We start from the raw sequence: 25,101 nt of genomic DNA on the forward strand, positions 1-25,101 counted from the left end.
AACTGCTCAATAACACAGGCCTGTAATCTGCTTTCATTTCAAACAGAACGGTGATTTATAGGGCAGCCTGCCGCTTTAGCTCAGAAATGAGGTGTTCAACATATGCTCTGTTGACATAAATTTGGAATTTATTGCTGTTGTCAAAACTGCCGGTTAGGCGAAGGTGGGTATTAGGGCAATAAATGACTCAGAATAGTTTTCTGTCACATTTCCTAACCATTGTATTCAGTCTGTTTGAGGGAAAAATATATACTTAAGAGTAATCAAATGTCCAAAATCCACGCATCTTGTTTGGAATGGCGGGAAGGGAGGACGGGGGACGCGTGGACTTGCAGAGGGCCGGGGTGGGCTGGAGTGTTGTTGGGGAGAAAGCTTCTCCTGACGTTAGGACCCTGCTTCCTCTCCCCCAGCCCCATTAGGAGGTGGGCTTTGCTTTCTCACAAAGAGGGGGAGGAAAATGAAAGCTCATTAAATAAAAATAGTAAAGGACATTTTTATGTGTGGGCTGGAAGCCAGCCCTGTCAGGGAGGAGCTAGTGAGGGGGGCTGTGAGGGAGGCAGGGCCGGGTTTTGTTTATGGGGAAATAAAGCCACTGGCCAGCGTAGGCTTCTTTGCTGCCTTGGCCAGCACGGGCATGCTTCCACCTTCCCTCTGCAGACCCGGGGGCTCCTGTGGGCTGCCTGGATTCTTCCACTGGCCATGGAGGGGGGCAGGCAATTGGGTACCAGGCTGCCGTGCCCTGTCCAGGTCCGGACTGACTTCTCACCCACAGTATGGCCAAGATGCACGCACCCACCCACTCGCCCAAACCATGTCCTGAGCTCCCATGAATGCCATGCCTCTGCCAGGCTTGAAAGTACAGGGAAGTGAGGCGAAGCTCCATCTTTAGGCAGTTTTCCTTCCAGTTGAGAGGCAGACGAGCTGGCAGATGCGGCCCCAGGGCCTCTAGTGCCACAACGAGCACATGCAGAAGTGGGGGTAAAATGGACCAGCTTTGTGGGTGCAGCAACCACAGGTAGCTCCCTAGGCATGATTACGAGCCCTCCTGCTTGGCAAAATGTCCCTTTGTGGCTGTTTGGTTTTAAGGATTAAGATAAAGAAAAACAGAAAAACAGGGAAGATAAAGAAAAACAGAAAAAAGTAATGCAGGGCCTCTTTGAAAAGATGCATGATGTGGTGGCCTGGTGATCGCCAATGCGTCAGTCTGCATGTACTGGGTCGTGTGTGGGAACCGAGGCTAGAGGCTGTGCTCACACACATCAGCTCCAGGTGCCCAGCACCTGGACACAGGCAGGTAGCGTGAGGATTTAACGAATGTGGTCAGAGTCAAGGTTACGAATCTGTCTCTTCTCTCCATCCTTTATTTTAAGATAGCATAGCATGCGGTGCATTATTGGTAAGCATGACTCTGTGCCGGAAAGGACATGCCTGTAAGGAGGCCTGGCTGTGCCTCAGCTGTTGCTGGGCCCAGGGTAGCTGGTATTATGCGCTTCTTGCATGCCGGCTCTGCCTGGCAGGCATACGAGTTAGGAACCGGGGGAGCGTTCGCTTCTGGGTACTTCTCCCTGAGACCAGGAGACCCAGCAGGGTAGAGGATGCGGATTTATTGCTTTTATTTTATTTTTCCTTTTATCTCCATGCCCACACGCGCGGAGTGTCCCACATTGATGAATGTGCGCTCTCACACACATGTATACCATTCCCCCTTTCTCTTGCCCACGTGTGTGCCACACACACACAGCCCCTCACACACGGGGTGTGGACATCAGTTGTAAGCCTCCTCTGGGTGGCTCACCCTCCCTTTTCACTCAACCCCTGTCCTTTTCACACAAAGCTCCCTGTTGGGAAAACTCATAATTTTTACACCGCACAGTCCTGACTGGCCATTGCTAGAATTACTGTCTCTTTGAAGTGCTTTCTGTTGGGGCATTTACAGGCCATTTTAATTACCTGCAGCTTGCAAGGGGCCTTGCTTGGGCCTAGCCTTTGTTCACTCCTTGCAAAGAGTCTGTGCAGAAAGGAGTACGACTGCCTTCTTTTATAAGAAAGGAAAAGGGACAAGAGAGAAGTTTGGGGACCCTCACAGGACTCCTCTGAAGCCTGCAGGCTGCAGGACGCTCCGTGCCCTGAACAAGCTCAGGAAGAGAAGCCATTCCTTGCTCCCGGCCCGCCTGTGTGCTCAGCAGGTTCTAGCTCCTTAGGTCCCTCTCCTAGGGGATGCCTGGCATATTTTTGTTTGTGTGTGTGTTTTGGTTTTAAGGATTAAGCATGTTTCCAAACTTCCTGTCACAGACAGAAGGGCTGTCAAATAAAGCTCTGACCCATCAAAGTCAGCTGCAGCGGTGCTGGGATCTGCTCATATTTTTTCAACTAAATCAGTTTAAGGCGTGTGTGACTAAATCAGCCTGGACGCGAGGCGGAGGGTGGGGGCTGACGGCACACCCAGAGGTGGGGTGCCCTCGTTGGGCTGTCTCGTGTCTTCCTCAAACTGTCTTCCTTTTTCATTCGATTGTCTCCCTAGAATGAACTAAATGTGAGTAGCTTTCTTCGGGGTTTCTGTGTCTGTATAACCAGACTGCAGAATATTATCCCACAGTCAGACAGAGTGAAGCGCTGATGTGTGCTACAGCGTGGGGGAACCTGCACAGAAGGAGCCGGGCACAGGAGACCACATAGTGGACGGTTCCGTTGACGTGGGGCGTTCAGGGTCGGAAGGTCCATAGAGGAGGGTGGTAGATTGGGCGCTGCCCGAGCCTGGAGGGAGAACGGGTTGCTCCTGCTCATAGGTACGGAGTCTCTTTCTAGGCTGATGAAGATGCTATGGAATTAGATAGTGGTAGTGGTTGCACAGCTCTGTTAATATACTGAGAATCACTGAAAGGTAGCCTTTAGAAGGGTATTTTACAGTATGTAGATAGTATCTCCATAAAGCTGTTATTTATAAAAGTGCATTGGATCTTACTCTGTAAGCAGGCACGGTGCCAGGCTCTGAGGACCCAGCAGACGGTCTCTGCCTTCATGTAGTTCACAGTCTAGGAGAGAGGAAAGATACAAGGCAAAGCCCAGTGTGTACCCACGGAGTGTGCTCGGTGCCCCAAGGGGAGCCGATGAACCACAACAGCGGGCAATGGGGCTGAGGGACAGCCTCGCTAGATGGACTGCCCTTCAAGTGGTGTCTTACTTTGCGAGAGCCTGGCACACGGAAGGTGTACTGAGAGAAAGGAGCAGTAGGGGACCAGGCAGTGTGCCCTCCCAGAGGTCTTCCCTGTAGGAGGTTGTGACCTCGTCTCTCCTATGCCCAGCCTGCCCGTGGACTCTGGGGGCCAATGCTCGGCTTCCCTGTCTTCTTACTTCTCTCTGGTTAGGGTGAGTCCTGGGTGTGCCCTCTGCACCTCCTTTCTGGCTGGTGGTTCTCCTGTACCTTTTTGGGGAGGTCCTAGGACATTAGGGGCAGGGCAGATGGTGCCCCTCAGGTGGGTAAATGAGTGAGCATCCTCAGGCGAGAAGTCTGGAGACTTGCAGCTGCTCGCGTGGGACAGCAGTCGCTCAGCCTCGGGTTCCTCACCCCCAGCGTGGGTACAGCACCCCTCCCGACCCCGTGTGGTCCAGGAGGTCCTCGGCGAGCCCTTTCAAAGTCACACGCAATATGTCAGCGCCTTAGCATTATGGTTAAAAGAAACGTCAGTGGACAAGAATTTCTGGTTGTTGCATTTTTCTGGAAGAAAGACAAAAAAGAACCAACAAAGAAGTAGGTGGGTCCACTTGGTTTTTCCTCGTTCCTGCATTAAGGTGACAATGACTTTCACGGTGGGATTTTGGTGCATGCAGGTTAATCTGGCCAGTTTCCTGTCTTGCATTCATGACTGGTGTTTAGAATGATGGCTCCACAGCTCAGAATCCTCATAGAAAAGTAATTTAATTTTCATTGTACTAAAGCAGAAAGAACAAGGCAATATACATTAAGAAGGTCTTCAGAAGGGCTTAATTCCAAACGAACTTCCCGCTCAGATGCTTAATAAGCCTCAGGTATTTCCAGCAGTCTCCAAGGATCCGTGGCTGGTCTGTGGGATTTGAAGGTAGCATTTTGGCTTCCTGGCTGAGGTGAGAAATGTAAAAACAAGAGCCTCGCTAACCAGGAGGCAGCGCTTCTTCCTTACACCCAAGCAGGACAGGAAGATAGGGCAGCAGCTTGTAGCTTTTTGAAAATGTTTTTCTAGAAACTGGCTATTTGTGCTGGTTGAAAGCCTTGTATGGGTGTGAGAGAGAAAGAGCAAAAAAGCCCCGTTCGTCTTAACCATAGTTCAGTCCCCATATAGGGCCTTTTAGGATCTGGAGGGAATATTTTGGATTTATTTTTGTTTCCCTTAGGCTGACATCACAGAGCAGGCATCATGGTGCCCGTTTTGGGTTAGGAAAAAGCTTTGAGGAGCTACACATCTTAAGGCATTTTACTGTTTCTCCTCTTCACTTTTCTAAAAGCACAACTTTTCTGGTTTCTTTTAAAGAAAGAAAGAAAGAAAAAGGAGTACAGAGGTGGGTATTGATCCCCTCGGCTCGGATCTTAACTGGCCAGGCTGTAATACCTTGCTTACATCTGCCAGGTTTTGTGCAGTTTTGCAACATCTCCTTAATCCAGTGAGCATAAATAGAACATTTCAATCATATTTGGCTCCCAGGAACTCAGCAGATAAGCATGCTAAGACCTTGTTGAAAGAGACTGTATGAGATTGTGTGCGATAAGATCACCCTATAGCCCGGCGCCCAAATGAAAGACTTTTGTTCTTGGTGAAATTTGTTGATAGAGATATTTCAAATAAATGACTTAGGAGAACTCAGTCTTTTAAAACAAAGGGCCGGTTATGTAAGAGCCAGCAGCCCAGGCCCCCTGGTGCTCAACAGCCAAGGGGAGCCGCCTCTGAGCAGTTGCTGTGGGGAGATTAACGCCCCTTTGTCATTTCTGACGTGTATTTTAACACTTTGAGGCAGGCTTATCTGGAAGCACTCACTGTACGTGGCTCGGCAGCCACAGGAGCACCGTTGTACCCCCTCGTATTTCCAAGGCCCAGGACAGCTCCTTCCTCTCTCAGGCAGTTCCAGGCGGGCCTTGACCCCAGGCCAAGCAGGGCGCATGGCATTCTTTCTAAGAGCCCCACGGAGGTCTTCCATTTGGACAGTAGGGACAACTGTTCTTGTACTGGTGTGTGTGTGTGTGTGTGTAAAGGGGACAGGGGGTTTTCCTGTATTTTTCTCTTTGAATTCATTCAACAAAGATGTTTGGAGTCCCTCCTGTGTTCTGGGCTCAGGGACAGAGGTGAAGACGTGGGTCCTGCACGAAGGAGACCGCAGTCCAGCGGGCACAGGCCCCCGTCAGCCCCGTGCACTTCAGTGTCACACACCTGATCAGAACGGGTCTTAGAAGTCATCTAACTCAACCCAAGCGCTGTTGCAAAGGTGTGCCGTGAACTCCGGAGGGTCATAGTGGTTTGATGGGGTCGGCTTGATGGTGGCTGGCAGAGCAGGAGCAAACACCCGTCTCCGCTCCCAATCCAGTATTTCGGTCAACATCCCACACTTTTAATCTAGATTCTTGAGAAATGTGCCTTCTTTGGGATACCCTCCCTCCCTTTAAAAGGCTCTGAAACAGCCCGTGGCCACTGCTTCCTTAGCTCCACCACTTCCCAGCACTCATAGTCTGGGTTCGCCCCAGAGGGTCCCCCACTGTCTGCCCCGCCACCCCCATCCTACGGCACGGAAGGCGTTAACTAGCCCCCTGTTAGTCCTTGGCGGTTGTTTTTAATCTGTTGTTTGAAATCCTTGCCTTTTATCGGTTTATTTACTTTATGGCATGCATAAAGAGCTGTATTAAAAAATAAATTGTGTTGTAAAAGCATTCGGTGATGTTTATTAATATTGACTGGTCGGGGAGCAGCGAACCCTTGGCTGTGAGGATAATCATGGTGAATACCAGCCAGGCATTTGCAGCTTGTCCAGTGACTGTCTAATCTCCACATTAAAAACAATGGGTAAAAGGGTAATCATTTCCCTTATGCCTGAGAAAACGAAAGTGACCCACTTCCTAGCCAAGATGAGAGCTGGCTTGTCTTTCTCTCCCCTGGGGCTCCGGGGCTCCAGGCCTCCTGTCTGGTTCCCACCGGTCGCAGGGCTGAATTTCGGAGGCCAGGTCTCCTTTGTCGCAGGGGGGCGGGCGGCTCCCACCAGCAATAGCTTCTCGTGCATCCGCCTGCTGCTGGCGTCTGTGTCCCCCGTCGGAGGCAGAAAGAGACGCGGCTCCTGCCTTCAAGGCGCTCATAGTTTTGAAGGATTTGCAGACAGCTCCATCCTCCACTGTGGACTTGATGTCCCAAGAAAGTACATCCAGAGAATGACACTGGGTGTGACTGACGCCTGCAGGCGGCACTGAGAGACATTCCTTGGGAAAATAGTGTCACCCCTAGAAGGCAGGGAACCTTCCCAGACTATCCCAGACATCTTGGGAGTGATCTCTGGCTTCGGGTGGATGCCTCTAATAGAACAGGTTGTGTTTGCAGTTTTCCTTCCCCATAAGACCGTGTGTATGGGTAGGAAGTCCAGGAGATTGGACCAAATACACAAACGCCCTACATCTCCCTGGAAATTGCTTTCGGGAATAAATTCCTGGTAGCCCGATAACTTCTTGCTCATCCTGTCTTAAAATCGGAGCCCAGCCCACCATCGCTGCTTGGCCTTCCTCTGGGCATTTGAACGAAAGGTAAATGGCCGCTGGGTAGGTTTTGAACTGCAGGGTCTGGGGCAAGAGAGAAAACCCGCTGCTGGAGTGGAAGCCCTCTCCTTGCTGGGTCCCATTTCTGCCCTGGGAGGTGAGCAAGGCCAGGCTGAGGCTCTCACCACCGGGCTGGTGAGTCACCTGTTTGCGAGACTGAGAGCATGGGTGGGGCTCCAAGAGGGGCCCCGGCCCCCACCATGCCCGTGTGAAGGGGGCACAGGCGAGTGAGCAGCGCATGGCCAGTCCTGCTCACGAGGGGAGTGGGAGGCCTGCCCGGCGGCTGGTTCCTACGGTGAGCAGGGGTCTTGGACAGTGTTGGGTCCCACGCGGGCAGCAGGCTTCTAAGAAGAGGGTCATTTACACTGTGGTGCGGCTCCAACTCACACAATCTCCTCTCATCCTTGTCTGTTCTGCGTACCCCTGAGAAGCACCGAGGCCTCACATAGATGGGCACTGGGTCAGAGGACAAAAGCCCCAGGCATCAGGTGCCCCCCCTGCGTGAACAGCTCAGACCAAGGGGAGGGCGAGGTGCAGAGGCCACCAGAGCCCCCCCAGTCGGTGCTGGATGTGGGTTCAGGAGGTGGAGTCAGCTAGCTGACAGCAAGGGGGGGCGTCAGCTTGTAAAAGCCCAATAGGATGGAGTCCCCAGTATGTCTCCTCCTCCCAAGGTGGCAGCCCAGCCCTGGAGTGTCCCTTCTCACTTTCTCCACTGCTGGGTCCCAGTTCTCAGAGCTGGTCTGCCCAGCACAGCCCACAGTTGGTACCGTCAGGTCCCAAGAGGAGAGGGAAGGGGGGCAATCCTTGGCTTATTGGAACAGAACTCCTCTAGGCCTTCCTGCCTCTTGGTCTGCTCTGACTGCTTTGCCCCTGGGCAGAGGAACTGGGGAGGAATCGGGGCACGGGCAGTGCCGGGCCTGGGTCAGGACCCCCTCCCCCAGGCGAGCCTGTGGTCCAGAGCTGTGTGCGGAGCAGGCGGGCTGAGCTGCTCCTGCAGAGACAGACAGGGAAGTGCCTTTTGGAGCCGTTGTGTGCAGGCTGAGGGTGGGACTCAGCACCGGTCTCCTTGCTGAGCCCATTCTGCTCTTGTTCTGGGCGGGCCAGGGGATGAAGGCCTCTCCTAAGGACGAGAGGCTGTCTGGAGTGCAGGCTGGATGTGGCTGTGAAGGGCACTGGCCTTGCCTTGTGGACTCCAGGAGCCACGGGGCGGGTCCGGCACTGGGCTGGAGGTTGCCCGTGAAGTTCTTGTGCTTGGACTACTGTTAGGATAAGAGGAAAGATGCCTGGACACCCTCAGCCCCTTAGACACAGAAGTTTCTTTGGCAGGCCCTCCTAAACTAGGCCCAATGAAGAAAAGGAGCGATAAGCATGGCTTCTGCCGTTGACGTGGTTTGCAGTTCTAAAGCAGACAGGATCTATACGTGTGTGCAGACTCACAGCACAGGAATGGTTTGGGTGAGCGTGTACGGTGCTAGCACGGTGCGACCAGGGGGACAGCGTGGTTGAGGATCGGTGAGTGGGAAGGCCTTCTCTCTCATTACTTGCAAAATGGTTCAGTTTGCTTAGCACTAATTTCTCATAATGATTCAGATCTCTTGAAAATCGCCAGAAACCTGTTCACAGTTCATTTTTTTCTTGGTCTTTTTGGACACAGTAAGGATCTATTACAGTCAAGAGGAGGTTAGCCAATGGGCCAGTTGTGACATGGGGTGGGCAGCCCTGCTGTGGGGGAGAGCCTGCACCCCGAGGCTGGGTGGTGGGGGCCTCAGCCTGTAGAGAGGTGGGCTCTGCACTGGATACAGAATGGAGGTGCTTGGGCCATGGCAGAACTGGGTCACTTTCAGAAGGGTGTGCAGGGAAGGGAGTGTGAAAACCAAGGCAGGATGCAGAAAGGTCAGAGATGTCCCCGCTGTCCTCCCTTCCTGACCTCAGATAGCTACAAGCAGCCAGAGCCTGTGAAAGGCAGGAGCAGGCTGGGAAATGTGAGAGTGAGTGGTGAGGGAGGAGGGGTGTGCAGAATTTCCATTCTAATCAGAACTCTTCGCAGTTGGGTCATGTGGTGGTAGCAGGGGGGGGCTTGTGGTCCAGCGCGCGATGGACAGACCGCGGGTTCATGCGAACGTGCGCTGCTGCTGTGGACAACAGCCGGAATTCTATTTCCTCCTTGGCCAGGCTGCCCCAGAGGCTGCTGTGGCCAAGTCCCTCGAAGGCACTCACTTCTCCACCATCTCCTTGTCCTTTGAATTAGGAGACACCTCCACCTTTATACTTTCTTCCCTTGGTGTCTGAGCGCTAATGGGAAGTGAGCGCAGTGGCGCTGGCCTGTGAAGCATTTGCCCTGCTTCCTGTGCCAGTGGAGCACAACCTTTGTCCCTGTACTATATTTGGGATCACGTGGACGCCCTGTGCACCCCTGGTCACCTGTCTGGGGGGCACTGAGTTAGTGAGTCAGGTGCAGGGCAGTTTCCTTAGCCCCAGGACGGGCTGATGTAGGGCCTCTGCATCTCTGCAGGCTGGGAAACACATGGCTGCAGATCGGTTCCAGGGAAGGGCTGATGGTAGGGGAGGGACGGAGCCCAGGTAGTTGGATTGGAAGGTTTTAGAGTGAGCAGATATCTGGGACCGGGTGTTGGTTTTCACTAGGGCCACCCTAACCTGACTGTAGGTGTCCTGGGACATCACGCAGTGGGCCGTGGCTCAGAGAGAACAGTGCCCTTAGAGGAATTCCTTGGATGCCAGGTACAAGGATATAAGTAAGACTTTTGAATAATAACACTGAGGTTCCATAAGAGACCAAAACCTAAGACATCACCCACACGCCTCTATAGGTGGAAAACTGCAGTGAGATTAGGAGTGAATCATCAGCTGAGGGTCATGAAGTGAGTGAACGGCCAGGTGGGGCTGGGGTCCAGGCCTCTGGCCGCTTGCCTGGCACTCTCCCCTGTACCCCATCATCTCTGCAGTGAAGGGGAAAGACGGGTCACCTCTCACACCCTGCCAGTCCAGGGGGCCAAAAGCCACTTCCAGCAATTGCCAGGCAAATTCATTTGCATCTAGAAAAAGGTCAGTGGGGCTCCCCAGATAGTGTTCGTCAGGACGAGAGCTTTGACCTGGAACCTGCAGGGAGAAGAAATGGGAGTCCCAGGGTGGGGCTGGAGATGCTGGTCTTGGCGGCGGCTGCTGAAGCCCACACCACCGCTCACACCAGGGTCCTTGGGGAAAACAAACCAGACTGCGGGGTTTGTGCTCCGGATCCTCTTGACATCCACGCCCGAGAGGTGGGCACTGAGCACCCCTGGAAGCTGAGGAACCACTAGTGAAGAAAAGGATAAAATAAGGCCAAAACCCACCTGCTGCCACCTGCCCCCCAGACCTGGTCATGAGCTTGGGCAAGAGGCTCAGCTCTGACCACCGCGAGAGGGCATTGGCTGCTCTGTGGACCTTCTTAGAAGGGTGAACGTCTGCCATGCCTGTGCAAGTGGCAGGAATACGCAGCTATCATGTGCACATGCAGCACACATACACACTCGTGCACACACACACACAACTCGTGTGCACATGTGTGCTCATATGCATACACACTTGTGCAGCACATGCTCACAGGCATACACACTCAAATGCCTGGGCACACACGAAAACATGGTGTGCCCAGAATGCTATTAGGACATGTCCCACTGCCCACTGTTGTGAAATATATTTAGAGTCGATAATGTTCAGTTAAAATGTCCTGTGCTGTTACTATTTCTCAATGGGGACGGATCAGGCCTGGCCAGGAGTAGGATGCCGTGGGGGTGGGGGCACGCATGTCACAGAGGAGGGGGTGTGTGTGATTGGGAAACGGTGTTGCCTTTGGCAAAGGGGTAAAGGGACAGCGGACAAACAGCGGGGTGATTGAGAAAGAGTTCTGCGAAGGGAACTGGGCCTGGCCGCCGCCAGAAGGCCCTGTGTCCAGACCCCACGGCCTATGCGCCACGGCACCAAGCAGTCCCCCGGGGCCCTGCGTGGTTTCGCGCCGCTGGGATCTGGCGGGGGGTGGGCGGCTGGGCCCGGTTGCCACAATCTGGGTGGTAGACTCGGGTCTGGGCACCTTCTGTCTGACTGGATGGCGCCCCCTCCCCCTGCCTGCGGTCTTACCCGCTTCAGTGCCCACCGCCCTCCGGCCTTCCCCTCTGGTCTCCACATCGCCGTCTCCCACAGCACACCGCTGGCTCTGGGCGCCTGCCCTGCCCTCAGCAGCTTCTGCCTCTGCCTGCCGTCCCCTCCCTACTCCTCATGGCTGGGGCCCCAGGGGCGGCGGTGGGCAGGGTGCAGCGGGGGGCGGAGACGGGTTCCGGAGCGGAAGTAAGGGCCTGAGCACAGGCGTGCGGGTGGGAGGAAGGGCCGTGTCCTAGCCGGTGGCCCACGTGTGCGGCCGGGGCTCGACTGCCTGCAGCCCCTGCTTCCTATGCCCGGCCAGCTCCTCTGCCAACTCATGCCTGAGTGGTGGAGTCCGTGGGAAACATCTGGGTGGGGCTTGAGGGGTGGGCCTGGGACCTGTGGTGACCAGGCCTGTGTCTCCCTGGGTGGCCGCACGTGCCAGGCCCGCCTCACAGAATGTGCGGGGAGCGTGCGTGGAAAGTACGTGGGAAAGCAAGAGGGTGGCTGCCGCCTCACCTCTGCAGAAGGGTGTTACCCAGTTTCTGGAAACCTTTCTGTCGGGTCTCACCCTCTGCCCAGACCTGGAGGGGAGACATGGGGCTGGGCCTCAGGGGAAGGGCATGTGTGCTGAGGAGTCACAGTCCCAAGACCATCTGGTGCCCTGGGAGAGAGGCAGCTGCCGTCCACAAGGGAACCAGCTCATTAACGAGCTTTTTCAGAGCCTCCTGGTACCCCTGTAACCCCACGGTGGTGGAGGCGGCTGTGAGGCGGGCGGGGTGCCGTGCAGCCCTTCTGAGCTCACGGTCTCGCAGGGAGCCAGGTGCGCACAGCTGCTGGGCAGCAGGACCGTGCTGTGGTCCCCGTGTAAGGTCTGCGCCAGTCCAGCAGGGGCTTTACGTCTGTCTGACCATCCTCATGCCGCTTCCCCTGCCTCAGAAGCTGGACCTGATCTTTCTTCGTCTGGGTGCCGGGGAGTAAAGCGGCAGGAAGCGGTCGGTCCCCAGCCCTTGGGGTAGGAACAGGAGTAGATGTTTTCCTTGGTAGCAGCCATGGGAAAGGGGCACCAGGGGGGTGTCTCCGTGGGTGCCTGTCTCGGGTGGTGTCTGCCTCCCTCCCCCCCGTTATCTGCGGCGGGATTGCCGCGAGTCCCCAGGCGCGGGGGGCCTGCCTTGCGTCCAGCTGGAGAGGCAGCAACGTGTCTTTTCGTTTCCCCACAGGAAGCTGCACAGTGGGGTGAAGACATACGGCTGTGAGCTCTGCGGAAAGCGGTTCCTGGATAGCCTGCGGCTGCGAATGCACTTACTGGCCCACTCAGGTAGGCGAGGCTGCCCGACCGGCCCGTTCGTCCTGCCCACCCCCGTCCCCACTCAGAACGTGGACGTCCCTGCTTCCAGCCCTGACCCCACGGTGCTCCCTCCAGGTTCACGGAGCAGGGAGGCCACCCCAACAGTGTGACTGTCTGGGTGGACCCGCCCTCGTGACGGGCTGGGCTCCCAGGCGTGCGTGGCACCCAGTGCCCGGTGTCATCTGCCTTCCAGAGTGGACCACAGCTTCATTAGCAAAACAGTTGTGGAGTTAGGTTCTCGCTGTCTAATGAATCTGACTATTGGGTTCACATTATACAGGAGCCTTTAATTAAATAGATACAGAAAGGTTGGAGCACAAAGCGAGTTACACAGCCGTCTCTTGCAAGTTAATTTTATGCAGTTCCTGTGGGGTCGACCATGCGGCCGCCGGTGTGTTTGGGCAAAGCGGTCAGCCCTGGAGGCGTGGGAGGGGAGAGGCGCCTGGCATCTGTGTGCCTGGACACTCTTGGTGGCAGGAGGGATGCACCAGGTCTGAGGCTGCTGCTTCCAGGCCAGGAGGCTACCCGGCCCAGTTTTGGTAGCCCCCCATGTGCCCGCCAGGGCTGGCGCTCGCTCCCATCTGACTCCTCAAGCTTCCAGCTTCGGAGGCATGTTTGGGGGAGAGGAGAGGGCCTGCTCTTCCCCACTTGCTGCCAGCACCTGGCCCTCCAGCATCTGTGAAATGGCCATGGGCTTGGGGGTTGGGCAGGTGATGGGGCTTGAGTCTGGTCTGTGATGTGCCAGCCGTGCGACCTTGGGCAGATCTGTCTCTGAACCCGCTTCTCTGTCCATAAAGCGCAGGCATTGCTGACTCACAGCGTCTCTTTTGAGGATTAGATGACAGTCTATGTTGCAGGCATGTGCAGTGCACGCCCTGGTACCTGGTTGGTGCGTTACAGTAAATGCCCGTTGCTGGGTGTCCACCTTCGTCCCTTTCCCTGGTTCTGAAGCTGTCGCCCTGGGGCATGTTCCCACCACCTTGCCCCAGAAGCCTCCTGTCTGGCTGGCCGTCTGCAGGGCGCCCGCCCATTGCCGGTACAGGCTGTGCATGCCATTTGGTGGCCTGCCGCTGTCCTGCAGAGCCTGTGTGCTCCGCAGTGGACGCTGCCTTTCCCGTGGCCTGCCAGCCCTTCCTAGAGTGTCCTGACCCCTTCTCACTGCCCGCGCTCCCTGTCAGACCCAGGGGTTGGGCCCTTCCAGGTGTCTGTCTTAGCTGAACCATCCTTGCCCTGCCCACCTGCCCCGTGCTGGCCGGGAGTCCATGCCAGGCGTTCCCTGCACTGCCTGGCTCGGGGCTCACGTGCTCCTTTTGTCCTGTGTTTACCTTGCACCTTGTACCTTCTTGCTACCCTTTCAGTTTTGTGGGTTGTTGGGGGTTCAGGGTGGGCTCCCCCAAGGAGTGGAAGGTGGGTCTTCTGTTTCATTTGCTCCTGGCTCAGGGCCTCTGGCCGGGCGGCTGGGGCGTCCAGGCGGGCAGTGTGCTGTTGAGCCTGCGGCCGAGGCTCTCTCTCCTGTGTGTAGTGCAGCCTGTTGGCATCCTTTCTCCTCGCTCATCCCCGGTCCGGAGGGCAGCGCTGCAGCAGACACGCCTGCTTGTTGCCCTGCTCGATGCGCAAACTGGCACAGCTTGCTTCGTGCGCCCCATGTCTCTTCACCCCGTTCCTCTACTTGGATGAGCCCTTCCCAGGCTTTCCAGAACTCCCGCAGTGCCATCCTCACACCTCCCAGCTCCGGCTGGAAGAATCGTGCTTTCTCTGGATGTCCCTGTTTCTTTATCTGAAGCTCCTTTGGGCACAGCCTTTCTTCTTAGTGTCACAGTTAGCTAGGGACATGCCTTCTCTCCCCTACTTGGCAGTCAGGGTTAGAAATTTAGGCACCTACCTCCTACCATGTGAACGTGGGCAAGAAACGTAAGCTCCCTGAGCCTCTGTACCTCATCTGTGATAAGAGCCCCTAGCCCTGCCTCGGCTTGGTGGGGCCCCCACCAGACCCATATCACTGTGCCCCCCACATGGTGGGCTCTCAGGAAGCGTCCCTCTAACAGACTTAACTATTTGGGGAGCGTGTGTCCCCCATGTCTGGCACATGGTCGGTGCATTACCGGAGTCCTTGGACACTAGGTGACCGTGTGGGTGCGGCCAAGGCCCGGGAGTGACTCCCAGAACCCCAGGCCTGCAGCCGGCTCTCTCCTGCAACAGGAGCTGTGAAGACCACGTCCCAGGGGCTCCCTGGGGCTAGCCAGAAGCCCCCCGACCCCGGTCCAGTGCAAGTTAGGCACTGTCTCCCCTGTGAAGCACCCTTAGTGGGGCTGGTGGGACAGCAGAGAGGGAGGGGCTGCTCTCAGGCTTGAGGGGTGCCCAGAGCCTCCAGTTCAGACAAGAGGAGTGACTGCAGCACCCCTGTATGGCTGCACACCCATCCTGACTGAGAAGCCACGTCGAGGCCCCCGGGGTCCTGCACACAGGCACTGGCAGGTGGGGAGCTGGGCCCTGTCGCCGGGGCCCTCCTGTGCACGCCGTCTCACCAGCGCTGACGTCTGGTGGGGCTGTGATTTCTGCCTCTGCCCCTCATTTGCCAGAGCCCTCGTGAAGGAGAATTTGGGGGTGGAGGAGGAGTAAGGGCCATGAAATGCTTTCATTCACCTTTGAGGATCGTGCCCAGCCCGCTTAGGCTCTGACATTTCTGTTCTCTGCTCTTCCTTTTATCCCACCTACCTCTCACCCCCGTGCTGGGGTGTCTTGAAAGCCAGGCCCCATCCTGAATGGTCTGCCCTCCAGCCCACACCAGAAGGCCCCGGGGCCCCCAGGGAGGCCTGGCCTCCTTGCGGCGTCGGGCGGAGGACCGGCCTGGTGGGGCCAGGTCTTCCCTCCGCCACCAGCAGAGAGGTTGGGTTTTCCAAGCCTGACTCCTCCCCCAGCCGCGTGGGAGCAGAGCCGGGATGTTTCAGAGGGCACGTTGACTCCATGTCCTGAGAGTTTCTTGCTGCTCGGTTCTGGAGGCTTCGTTGGGGGAGCTGATGGCCAGAGTGGCCCCAAGGACCCGTCGTGCAGACCCACTTCACAGAAGCTCACCCAGGGCCGGAGCAGCTGTGCAGAGCCTGGAAGAACGGGGGTTGCTCCGGAGCTCCGGGCACCGCGTCGGGAAAGGGGGCCGCCTGGAGAAGTGGGGCTGGGGGCTCCTGGCCTCCCCGCGTGCCGCCCTCGCACGGGCACATTGCTGCCGCCCGCTCCCGCTCACTTCCTCGCTCGCCGGGCCTGCTAGCTGCCTGCACCCCCCTGGCGAGCACCGCCTGTGTGTGTTATTGTAGCTCTGGCGCTGGGCCAGGCCTGGCGGGGAGCCAGCCTTGTGGGTACAGTGTGTACAGTGAGTGCCCAGCCAAGTTTGTCATCATACACCATTAATTTTTTTCTAACCCAAGAGGGGTGGGGGGAGGAAGGAGGCAAGAAAAGAGCTTCTCCCCAGGATGGCCCTTGAGAACAGGCCGCACTGAGTTCTGCGGGGATGTCAGGAAGATGAAGGGCCCGCCCGTCTCCCGCCTCAGCCGCCCCGTCCTCGCCCCGCCTTCCCCTCTTCTGTGTCTCCCTGTCCCAGGAAATCTGCCTGTATGAGATCCACTACATGAGGTTTTATTTTCAGTGACTGGAATACTAAATTTACACTCCTAAATCAGTTTTCATTGTGTTGAAATTGACAATTTGTTTAATTAGAAGTTTGCCCTGTAGGAGGCCCTTCTTAGAGACAGCTCCTTGTTTCTCTCTCTCTCTCTCTCTCTCTTTTTTTTTTTCCTTTTTTAAGACCCTAAATGGTAGTAGTGAATGTGCAGTGTAATTGAAGTTTTTATTTCGATTTGAATGTGTTAAGTAACCAAGTGTTTATGAGTATACCTGATGATGGCAGTAAGTTTAGATTAACAAACAATAACCTAACTCATTAACTAATGAGGCTGGTCTGGCCGGGCCCCACATTCTCAGAGGTGGTTTTTGGTATATCAGCAGGGTTGGATGGGAAGACTGACCCCCTCAGATGCTTTATAAAACGTGCTCCTTCCAGAAGGAGAGGCTTGTGTAGAGTGGCAGGGGGCACCAGGGGAGAAATCCAAGCCCCTCTGCACCCCAGGGACACTCAGACGCCTCCCTCCCACCCCTTTGCTGCCCGACCCATGTGAGGATTGGGCCCCGAAGCATTTTCCGCCCAATGTCTCTGCCACTCCGTGTTCTCACGTAAGAGGTCATTCCTAGCCTGGACTGTCCACGCACGGACCACAGGCCCAGGCGGCAACTCGAGCCGGTTCTGCGATTTCCTAGTATAAGGTCTCCCATTAGGTGGTATTTGCCACAGCTCAGCTCGACGTCCAGGCGGATGACTCGCGGGCACTTTTGACTTGGCTGCGTCCTGTTTAGAGGTTTGCATATTTCGTGGCCTGCCCCTATTCTGGGAGTGTCATTCAGGTTTGGAGGCTGCGGACTAATTATGTGTCAGGCCCTGTGGTTTAATGGTGGCGGATGCCACAGCGTCCCTGCCCTCAAGGAGCTCACATCTGGTGGGGTGGTGGGGGTTGACTGAAGTGAGGATCAGGGTGGTGGTGGCTCAGACGGCCAGGGAACAGTTCTGGGAGGGGCTCAGAGGGCAGGGGGTGTTCTTTCTGGAGGATGGTAGAGCTTAAATGAGTGACAAGAATGGAATTCTGCAAGGAACTGGTAGGGGAAGCCCAGGCCACCTCTGGTGACGCTCAGTGTGGGGCAGGGTGTGTGTGTGGGGAGAGGGTGGGTTAGAAGGGAGGGGCGGGGCAAGATTGCAGAGGGCCGTGAGGAACAAAATGGGTTGCATTCAGCAAAGACTGAATGAGGAGGGACCCTCTATTTTTTCTGAAATAGCCTGTTGGGCCTGTTGATGTAGTCTAGGCTGGAGTATAGGATTTATAAGACCCCTTGGGGAAATGGCCTGGCTGATGATCTTGGGTGCAGAGAGGCCATGCCCCTTGCCTAGGGGCACACAGCCTCTCTTTGGTGGCCCAGCCCTGCCAGGGGGTTGGTCCCCTACATGCTTCTCCTCTTCCTTCTCTGGGTACCCTGAGCCTTGGCCTTTGAGAAACCTCTCGTGACCCCAGACCCTCCCCTGTGGTCAGAGCCACTGGGGAAGCATGTGGTCTTCGGCTGATAAGTTTTCTGGTTCCAGCAGCAGCGTGGGGTGGCGAGGGCAGATCACATGGGGCCTGGGCCACCTGCCTGGCAGGAAAAGGGCTGGAGGGGTTGGGGCCAGAAACCAGGCTGGCTCTCTTGTGCTCCCCCTTGGAATGGGATGCAAGGAAAAACATGACAAGATACCAAAGATCTGTGGACTGTACTTGTTCCCCCTTCTTTTCTTTTAGGGACACTTAGCTTTGGGGTTCAGTCTTTCTTCCCAAAGACAGAGCAGGTTAGGGGAGGAGCGAGGTAGCTGGAAAGCCCCTCTCACTGCGCGGCGTGGCCCCCACACTGCTGACTGGAGGGGGCGGGGCGGGGCCCGAAGGTGGCCTCTCCAGACCTGCAGCTTGCTTCTCCCTGGAAAGCCACTTTCTTCCCAGGGCAGGTGTCTGCTGAGAGGGAGACCGGGGGTTATCCAGGCAGGTCCGAACCCAGGGCCAGTCACTCCCTCTTTGCCCGCTCTTGAGTGCGTGCCAGCGCACCCGGACTGCCGTGAGGGCAAGAGCGGCCGATAGCCGGCACGCCTCCTCGACTCTGTCCCCCCTCCCGGTGGGTGGAGAGCACGGGGTCCGACGCGAGCAGCTCAGGGGCCCCCACGTCCGCGTGGTCCGTGTGAACGGTGGGGCCCAGCAGGCGGCAAGAGCGAGGAGAGAAGCCCCTTTGCCCGGCTCCTCTTGAACACACGCCTCCCTGCCCGCCTGCCTCCCCCCTGCCCTGGCCTGCTGCCCGAGCTTTTCCCAGAGCGGTGTCGTCACCGGCCTGCCGGCAGGCCTGGATGTCCTGCCAGCATTCCGGAGGGTTTATGACGGTTTACAGATGCGCCTCCAAGAACACGCTGTACCCAAAGCAGAAATTACTGCGGCTTGACTGCTGTCCAAGCCCGTACACGGGAGAGAGGAAAAGGAAAACAAGAACTGTTTAATGCTGTTTATAAATTATACGCTGGCTGATGAAAAATACATTTCTGCCCCCCTTCTGCCCCTTTCCTCGCGGCCCCCCCACACCCACCCCTTCTCGCTTTCGGCCTCAGGAGCCTGAATGGAGACCAGAAGAATACAGTTTTGCGTTTCAGCTCCCGTTCTGGCTGGGATCCGAAGCCCTGCTGCTGACTCACAGCCAGAGTATTTTTCCCCTTTACCTGATGAAATATACTGGTTTTTCCAACCCAGATGGGGTGTTTTTGGTTCTGTTGTCTGGGTTTTTACGTTTTTTTTTTAACTTTCTTTGTTTTAGGCCAGGGATTTTGTTTACAGCAAGTGACAGGTCCTGTGATGGCCCTGGGGGGCAATACCGGCCCCAAAGCTCCTGCGTCTGCCCCCTTCCCTGTTGCTGCAATTACATGCCTGGGTCCCTGGGCCTGAGGATCTCAGCCAGGCCAGCCGAAGGGAGGAAGTTCGAAAAGTTCACTGTGGGTCATTGTTTTAAACAGTGTTTTAACCAGTTCTCTCCCACCCCTCCACCTCCAGCCGTTGTGTGAAGAGGGGGCTCACATATCCCTCCCCCCAGACACACGTCTCCACCTCCATATGGTGCCTTAGCAGGGGCTGGGGAAACTCCTTGCATCCACCCCTCTGGGTCCCAGCCTCTCCCCCCACACTCGCGGCCCCCGTCCCAATTTATTCTATAAATTTGCTTCTACATTATGTCTCTCCATTTACATGGCTTTTGTGTTTTTTAATACTGCTAATGTTTATCATTTGCCCAACAGGCTCGACAGATTTTGCTTCCTGTAGAGCACCGAGGCTTCAGAGCCCCTCGTTGCTAAGTAGCAGTCTTCCTATACTGTAATGGGCTGATTTTGTATTCTGTTCAGCGCTGTGTCTTATTTTTGTATGCAAGACAAAGTGTTTTGATGGAGGACGATTGCGGCAGTGTCTGGAGGCTGTTTGGAGTTTTATGGGCTGTACAGTACACTGTGTGCTCTCGGAACAGAACACAGGCTGTTGAATTTTGGATGGGATTTGTCATCCTCCACCCCCCTCAGAGAGGAGCCTGTCAGATAGAACATTACTTTAAGGGTGGAGGAAAGTGGAAATTATGCAATAACCCCCCCCTCTGATTTTTCATCCCCAAATAGGATGGTTTCTCCCCCCACACACGCTGTTGTACCTCCCTATGATTTGGTCGAGCTGGGTGGTGACATGCCGCCCGGGAACCGGCCCTGGAGAGGTGGATGCGGACCCCGCGCCTCTGCTGCTGAGCTTGTGCTCTCTCCTCTCCTCTCCCCTGCCCCTTCCCTCCTGCCCAAGGTCTGGGCTGCCTTGCTGGCCCTGTTTCCACCTGAGGATGAGTGGGTAGTGGGTGGGGGTGGGGTGGCTGCGTGTGACCCACCTAGATGCACATTCCCTTGGTTCTAAGCCTTTTCACCTTCTTTGCTTCCCTGGACGCATCCTTCCAGGACTCCTTGCCTCCAGCCAGCTGTGCCCGGGCCCCTGTGTCCTGGGCTGCCCTCCGGAGCCCTGAGCCCTCCCTGGTGGGGCCGGCTGGAAAGTGTTCAGCTCGGCTCTCCTCTCCTGCCGCTTGCCCGTGTCCCCCCATCACACCCCATCTTTGCGTCTCTGTCCTTGCGTCCGTGTTGGCCTCAGCCTTTTCCTGAGGCTCCTGCGTCTTTTCCATCTTCCTTCTCAGACCTCCATCTGTCTGTGTCTCCGCCCGTCGCGGTGGTCTTCCCTCTCACTTTCTCCCACCCTCAGCGTTTCTGAGCTTGGGTGGGGCTGGGATGGGGCACGAAGTGTCAGTCTGGCCCAGAAGGCCCGGGGAGCGCTCCTGAGCCAGTCAGTGCTGAGGGCCGCTGGCACTTGGAGCCTCATGAGCGCCCAGCCCTTGCCCCCCCGGGGACCATAGTGGGACTTCCTGGCTTGGCTCTGGCTCTTCCAGGTCCCTGGACACTTTCTTAGGCTGAGCTGAGCGTGGGCAAGTGGGGGGGCAGGGCTGGGTTGTGCAGGGCCCTTCTTGAACTTCGCCACTGAAAAGTGCACCTGGCTGGCACTGCCTGCTGAGGCCCGTACCAGGCACCTGAGTGCGGATCCTGGTGGCTGGGGCACTTTCTACACCTCATATCCTTGAGGCCTGGCTGTGCGTGGCACGGAGGAGGCTTCTGATAAGTATTTGTGGAGTAGGTTACTGTCCTGCTACACAACACGTTCGTGTTTCTGGGGTAGATCGGTTTGGTGGGGCCTGGGGCTCGCACAGTTCTGGGTGTCCCCTCCCAGAAAAGATGACATTAGACCACCTCCCGAGAAGGGCCCCACGCAAGGAAGGGGCCTGAGGCTTCATCTGTATTAGCTCCAGGGAGAACAGGCCTCAGCCGCCGTGACAGACTGCCGCTGGTGAGGACCCGGCAGCTGTAGCACCTGAGTGGGGTGATTCAAGGCCGCAGACAGGGCGGCGACATCTGCTTGGCCCTGGGGACCCTGAGAGCGTGGGGCAGCCATGTTCACGGGGCTCAGGTCTGCATTCCATGAGGGCGGCGTAAATCCCCCGCCACCGGCCGCCGGGAGCCCCTTTGTATTTCATCCTCTGTTCTCAGCGGGCTGGTTGGTAGGGATACAGCCTGGGTCCATCTCTCCCAGAGCCTCCAGCTAGACTGATGCACACAGAGCTTCCTGGCCGGCCCGCAGGGACTCCTGCTGAGATGGCGTGACCTCCACCCTTTCCCAGGGGCTCCATCTCCAGCTGCTTGGGTCTGCGCCTTTGGCCCCAGGGCAGGGCACCGGTTCTGTGTATGTGCGTGCGCCCTGGCGGGAGCCATGCAGGGACCATCCTGGGGGTGTGATGGGAGTGTATGCAGAGGTCTAGGTCCTGTTCTGTGGAGCTTCCATTCACCCGTTACTTGGGGTAAAGTGGGGTTGGACAACTCTTTGGGCAGGACACTTAACTCCTTAGAAGGTGTGGAAAGGCTTCAGTTACGTTCCCAGAAATGTGGGGCAGCTGTGTGTACACGCGTGTATGTGAACGTGTGCGTGTGTGTGCACGCGGGAGAAGGAGGGATTGAGAAGAGGCGGTTACATGAAGAACTCAAAACGGTCCCTTTGCTGTCACGGCCCCACACAGACCATTACCTTGCAGATTTAAAACCTGAATGAGCCCATCACACCTAGCGACATCCGTGGACCGAAATGCGTGAGTGCAGAGCTTGTATTACTACCTTTGAATTTCAGCTGCATTGTTTGTTATTAATTCTTGGGTGTCAGGGGTGTGTTTCCCCCTCTTGGATTCAACCACAGAAAAGCTGATTTGTTGACAGATGGGTATGTTTCTCAGTAGGACCCCTCTGAACAACCTTTTCCTTTCAAACACAGCCCTGTGACCTGTGGGGCTGAGTGGAGTTTCGGAGGCAGGACTTGGGTTGACTTTGGAGGGGGCTGAAGTTGTCACGTTTTTTAATGTAATGATTTGAGTTTCATATGAATGATTCTGCGTGCCGTGAGCGCTCGTACTTTCATCGCTGTCTCCTGCACTTTGGGTAAAGGGAGGGAGGGAAGAAATAGCAGCAGCATTCTGTGGGCAAAGAGGAAAACAAGAGAATGGGGCAGAGAACAGGCTAAATTTAAAATTGTAATTGGCTGACTTCCACTGGCTTGCGGGTGTTTTAATGACTCATAATAACTTCATTTAAAACCAGCTGAGCAGAAAATAGATTGGAGAGGAGCCTCGGGCCATTATGGATTTGTTTTTTTTGACAAGCTCGGTTCTGAGCAGCCGGGAAGGCTCTCAGAGAGGGCTTGGCTGTGTCCCCCCCACCCTCTCTCCCTCCGAGGGCTGGTGGTCTGCCCAGGAGAGATTGTATAGAAACCAGGGCTGTCCCCACCCCCTTTTTTAACTGATTAAAAATAGATGCCTTGAGGTATTATTTTAGCATCAGTAGGATCTTTTTTTTTTTACTTTTGATGTGGTAAATGGAACATAAATAAAATTGTTTTTAAAATGACTGAATTAATTAGGTAGTAAAGTAACCACAGTGCGTGAATTTCCTTTGCCAGCTGCCCTGATCCATATTTGGGGGGCGTTCCCCCTTCCTGCCCGATCCCCTCCTCCTCTCCCCCGCCAGCCCCACCTGCCTCCCAGTGTGGACCCTCCCTTTGAACGGCAAGGTTCTGTCATCCAGGCAACAGCTACGTGATTTTTTAAAAGATCTGTAGGACGCTGACGGGCCTGGTTCTGTCCAGCTACCCGCGTGACTCCAGAAAAGGCCGTGACCTGCCTCGAGTCGGTTCACATAGATCGGCCTGTTCGAGGCGAGGGCCGGAGCCAGGCCTGCGAGGCCCCCTCCTCTCTGCTTACAGTCGGCTGGCTCGGCCACAGGGTGGTCTGTCTGGGCAGAATGGGGGCTGCCTCTCGGCCAGTGCTCACAGCCGTTTATCTGCCCTCTTAGGGCACCTGTGGCCTTCTTTGTGTCATCGCTGGGAGCCACCTGTCCTTTTTTGATTACTAGGCCCTAAGCTGCTTCAGACATGGTTTATCTCCATGTCTCCCACACTGTGTAGCAGAGTAACCTGCACGGAGGTTATAACTCGGCCGTCTGTTACGTAAACCAGTGGGCGAGGAGGTACCTGGCAGGAAGGGCCCCGTGGGGCTACCCAACTCCCTCCAGTCCTGGGAGTCACAGTCCCAACGAGAAGACCAGGGTCGCAGGCAGGACCGTGTCCATAGCAGGCTGTGCCACGTCCCCAAGCCCAGCACATAGCAGTCTCTCAGGAAATACGTGTTAAGTAAATGAATGGCTCACAGTGGACGGTCGTCTCAGCGACTGGGGAGCAGAGACAGGGCCCGTGAGGCCTGGTCTGCAGGGGCCCTGGTGGGGCGGTCCGTGATCAGCTCCTGCTCAGGGCTTTGCACCTGGGCCCAGGGAGCAAGCCTGCGGCTCATCAGCTTCTCTGGCTCTGCTGGCGTCCCGTGCACTCGGGTGTAGCTGTCACTGTGGTCATCACTCCCCCGATCGCCCTGCGGGGTGGAGGGCAGGACGGTCTGGGAGCCTTTCTGGAAGACCAGTGGGTGAGGACATGGCCTCCCACCCCGGTGAGAACTTGGCTGTGTCTTCTCCCCACTCCTGTTCTCTACACCGTCCCACACAGAAAGGAGGGGCAGGAGCAGGGAACTGCCTGGTCCCTCCTGCCCGGGGGCCGGCTTGGATGCTGTGCTCCGGGGAGGCCTCTGCGACGCTGCGTCGGGAGGAGAGGGGCGGCCGACCAGGCTGCATCCCGGAACCGAGGGGACTGGGGCCATTAGGTTGTTGGTGGCCCCGCAGACGTCCAGTGTCTCGAAGTGGGCTGCCTGGCCTCCCAGATTCTGTCCAGTGAAGCAGGACCACTTGGTATGAGGCTCGTGTTGTTTGCTGTCCAGCACCCTCACCTTCCCCAGGCGTGTGCTGAGGTGCTGGACGCTCCTCCCCAGACAAACACGGCAACCAAACGGGACCCGGGTCAGAGCGCTGGGCAGCAGAGAGGCCTCGGTGACGACTCCGTGTCACTGCATGCGGCTCCCTGCTGGGGGGAAATTGTTGGTGAATGAATCCATCAGTTAGCAGTTAGCAGACAGCGGCCTGCGAGCCTGGCAAAAAGCGCAGAGGGGCTGCAGCCATGGTCCTTGCCTGCAGGGGGCTGTTGGTCTGGCCAAGGGTGACTGAGCCCCCAGCAAGGCAGGGCGTGCTCAGGTCCCACAAGGAGCAGAGATGGACCCCCAGTGCTGTGGTTCACAGGAGGGAGAAGCCCCCAGGGACTGGGGTGACGAGGAATGGCTTCAGGAAGGCGCTTCTTGGGATCCTGATGGGCACATCCTTGCTGGACCGTCTGGGATGGGGCTCCGTGGCGGGCGTGCACCTGCTTCCCCTCCTCCTGTGCTTCCTCCGCCGCCCAGAATTCTTAGAGAGGCTTAACAGCCCAGTTTCTTGTACTTGAGAATCCTCAGAGTTCTAAAGATGTTATCTTTAATTTTTATCCAAAGAGGTTATCAACTCCTTGGCCTGCAGGTTGAGAAACAACTGCATCGAAAATGAAAAGCTGGCCCTTCAGGTGGCCTTGGGCTTTGAGGTCCCCACAGCACAAGCACATAGTGTCCAGTGAGGTTTCAGGTTGATCCCAGAATGGTATATATTTCTCATACAAGACTAGGTGAACCCCAAGATAGACCGTGAGGGCCAGGGCCCCACGAAGCCCAGGTTGAGAACGCAGCTCACAGGGCTGCGCCTGGAAGGCTGGGGACAGACTCACCTGTCCCGGAGGGAGATGGAGGAGCACGGAGGGCCAGCTGGGTCTGAAGCATCCAGGGCCCAGCCCACTGTCCCTGGCCACAGGGGGACCCTGTGCATGTCCTTCGTGAGGGTGGAGAAGCCGGCGGGGGAGCGAGGTGGGTGCTTCTGTAGTTAGGCGCTTCTTTAGCTGGACCCTCTGCAGGAGTCGGCCTCACAAAGACGTCCCTTCTAGAGTCTTCTCCAGCAGGTCGCGTGCCCCCTCCTCCTTCCCCCGCCCCGGCCATCCCACTTTGATTGGAATTCTTCTTTCCCTTGCCAGGGAGAAGGGGGAAAAAGCGGGCTGTAAACTTTTCATTAGTTGGTCGGATTGCACCCGGGAAGCTCTCTTGCGACTATTACAAGCTAATTGAGCACCACAAGCTCATTGGCGGCGGCAATGAGCATTTTGCTGGAGTAATTATGCAAGGCCACACTGGTTTCAGTAAC

General features: G+C 56.4%; 1 protein-coding gene and 1 long non-coding RNA gene across 8 annotated transcripts in view; one reads left to right on the forward strand and one right to left on the reverse strand.

The window, feature by feature from the left end:
- The window catches only part of ZBTB16 (zinc finger and BTB domain containing 16), a 175,545-nt gene that overhangs the window by 76,325 nt on the left and 74,119 nt on the right, over positions 1-25,101 (forward strand). For 6 of the 7 annotated variants that reach the window (XM_057490776.1, XM_057490775.1, XM_036919790.2 and 3 more), the window contains exon 3: positions 12,115-12,212. In XM_057490776.1, the coding sequence (XP_057346759.1) occupies positions 12,115-12,212 (98 nt within the window). Of the gene's footprint in view, positions 1-12,114; positions 12,213-15,160; positions 15,750-25,101 lie in introns of those variants that run through there. The other variant, XM_036919793.2, reaches the window with a different exon arrangement.
- LOC130680388 (uncharacterized) lies at positions 21,838-25,078 on the reverse strand. Its single transcript, XR_008993378.1, has 2 exons — positions 24,635-25,078; positions 21,838-24,387 (listed from the first exon to the last, which is right to left on the reverse strand). It is a non-coding gene; the product is annotated as an uncharacterized LOC130680388 (long non-coding RNA).

Source organism: Manis pentadactyla, chromosome 13 (assembly GCF_030020395.1).
Source record: "Manis pentadactyla isolate mManPen7 chromosome 13, mManPen7.hap1, whole genome shotgun sequence".
NCBI lineage: Eukaryota > Metazoa > Chordata > Mammalia > Pholidota > Manidae > Manis > Manis pentadactyla.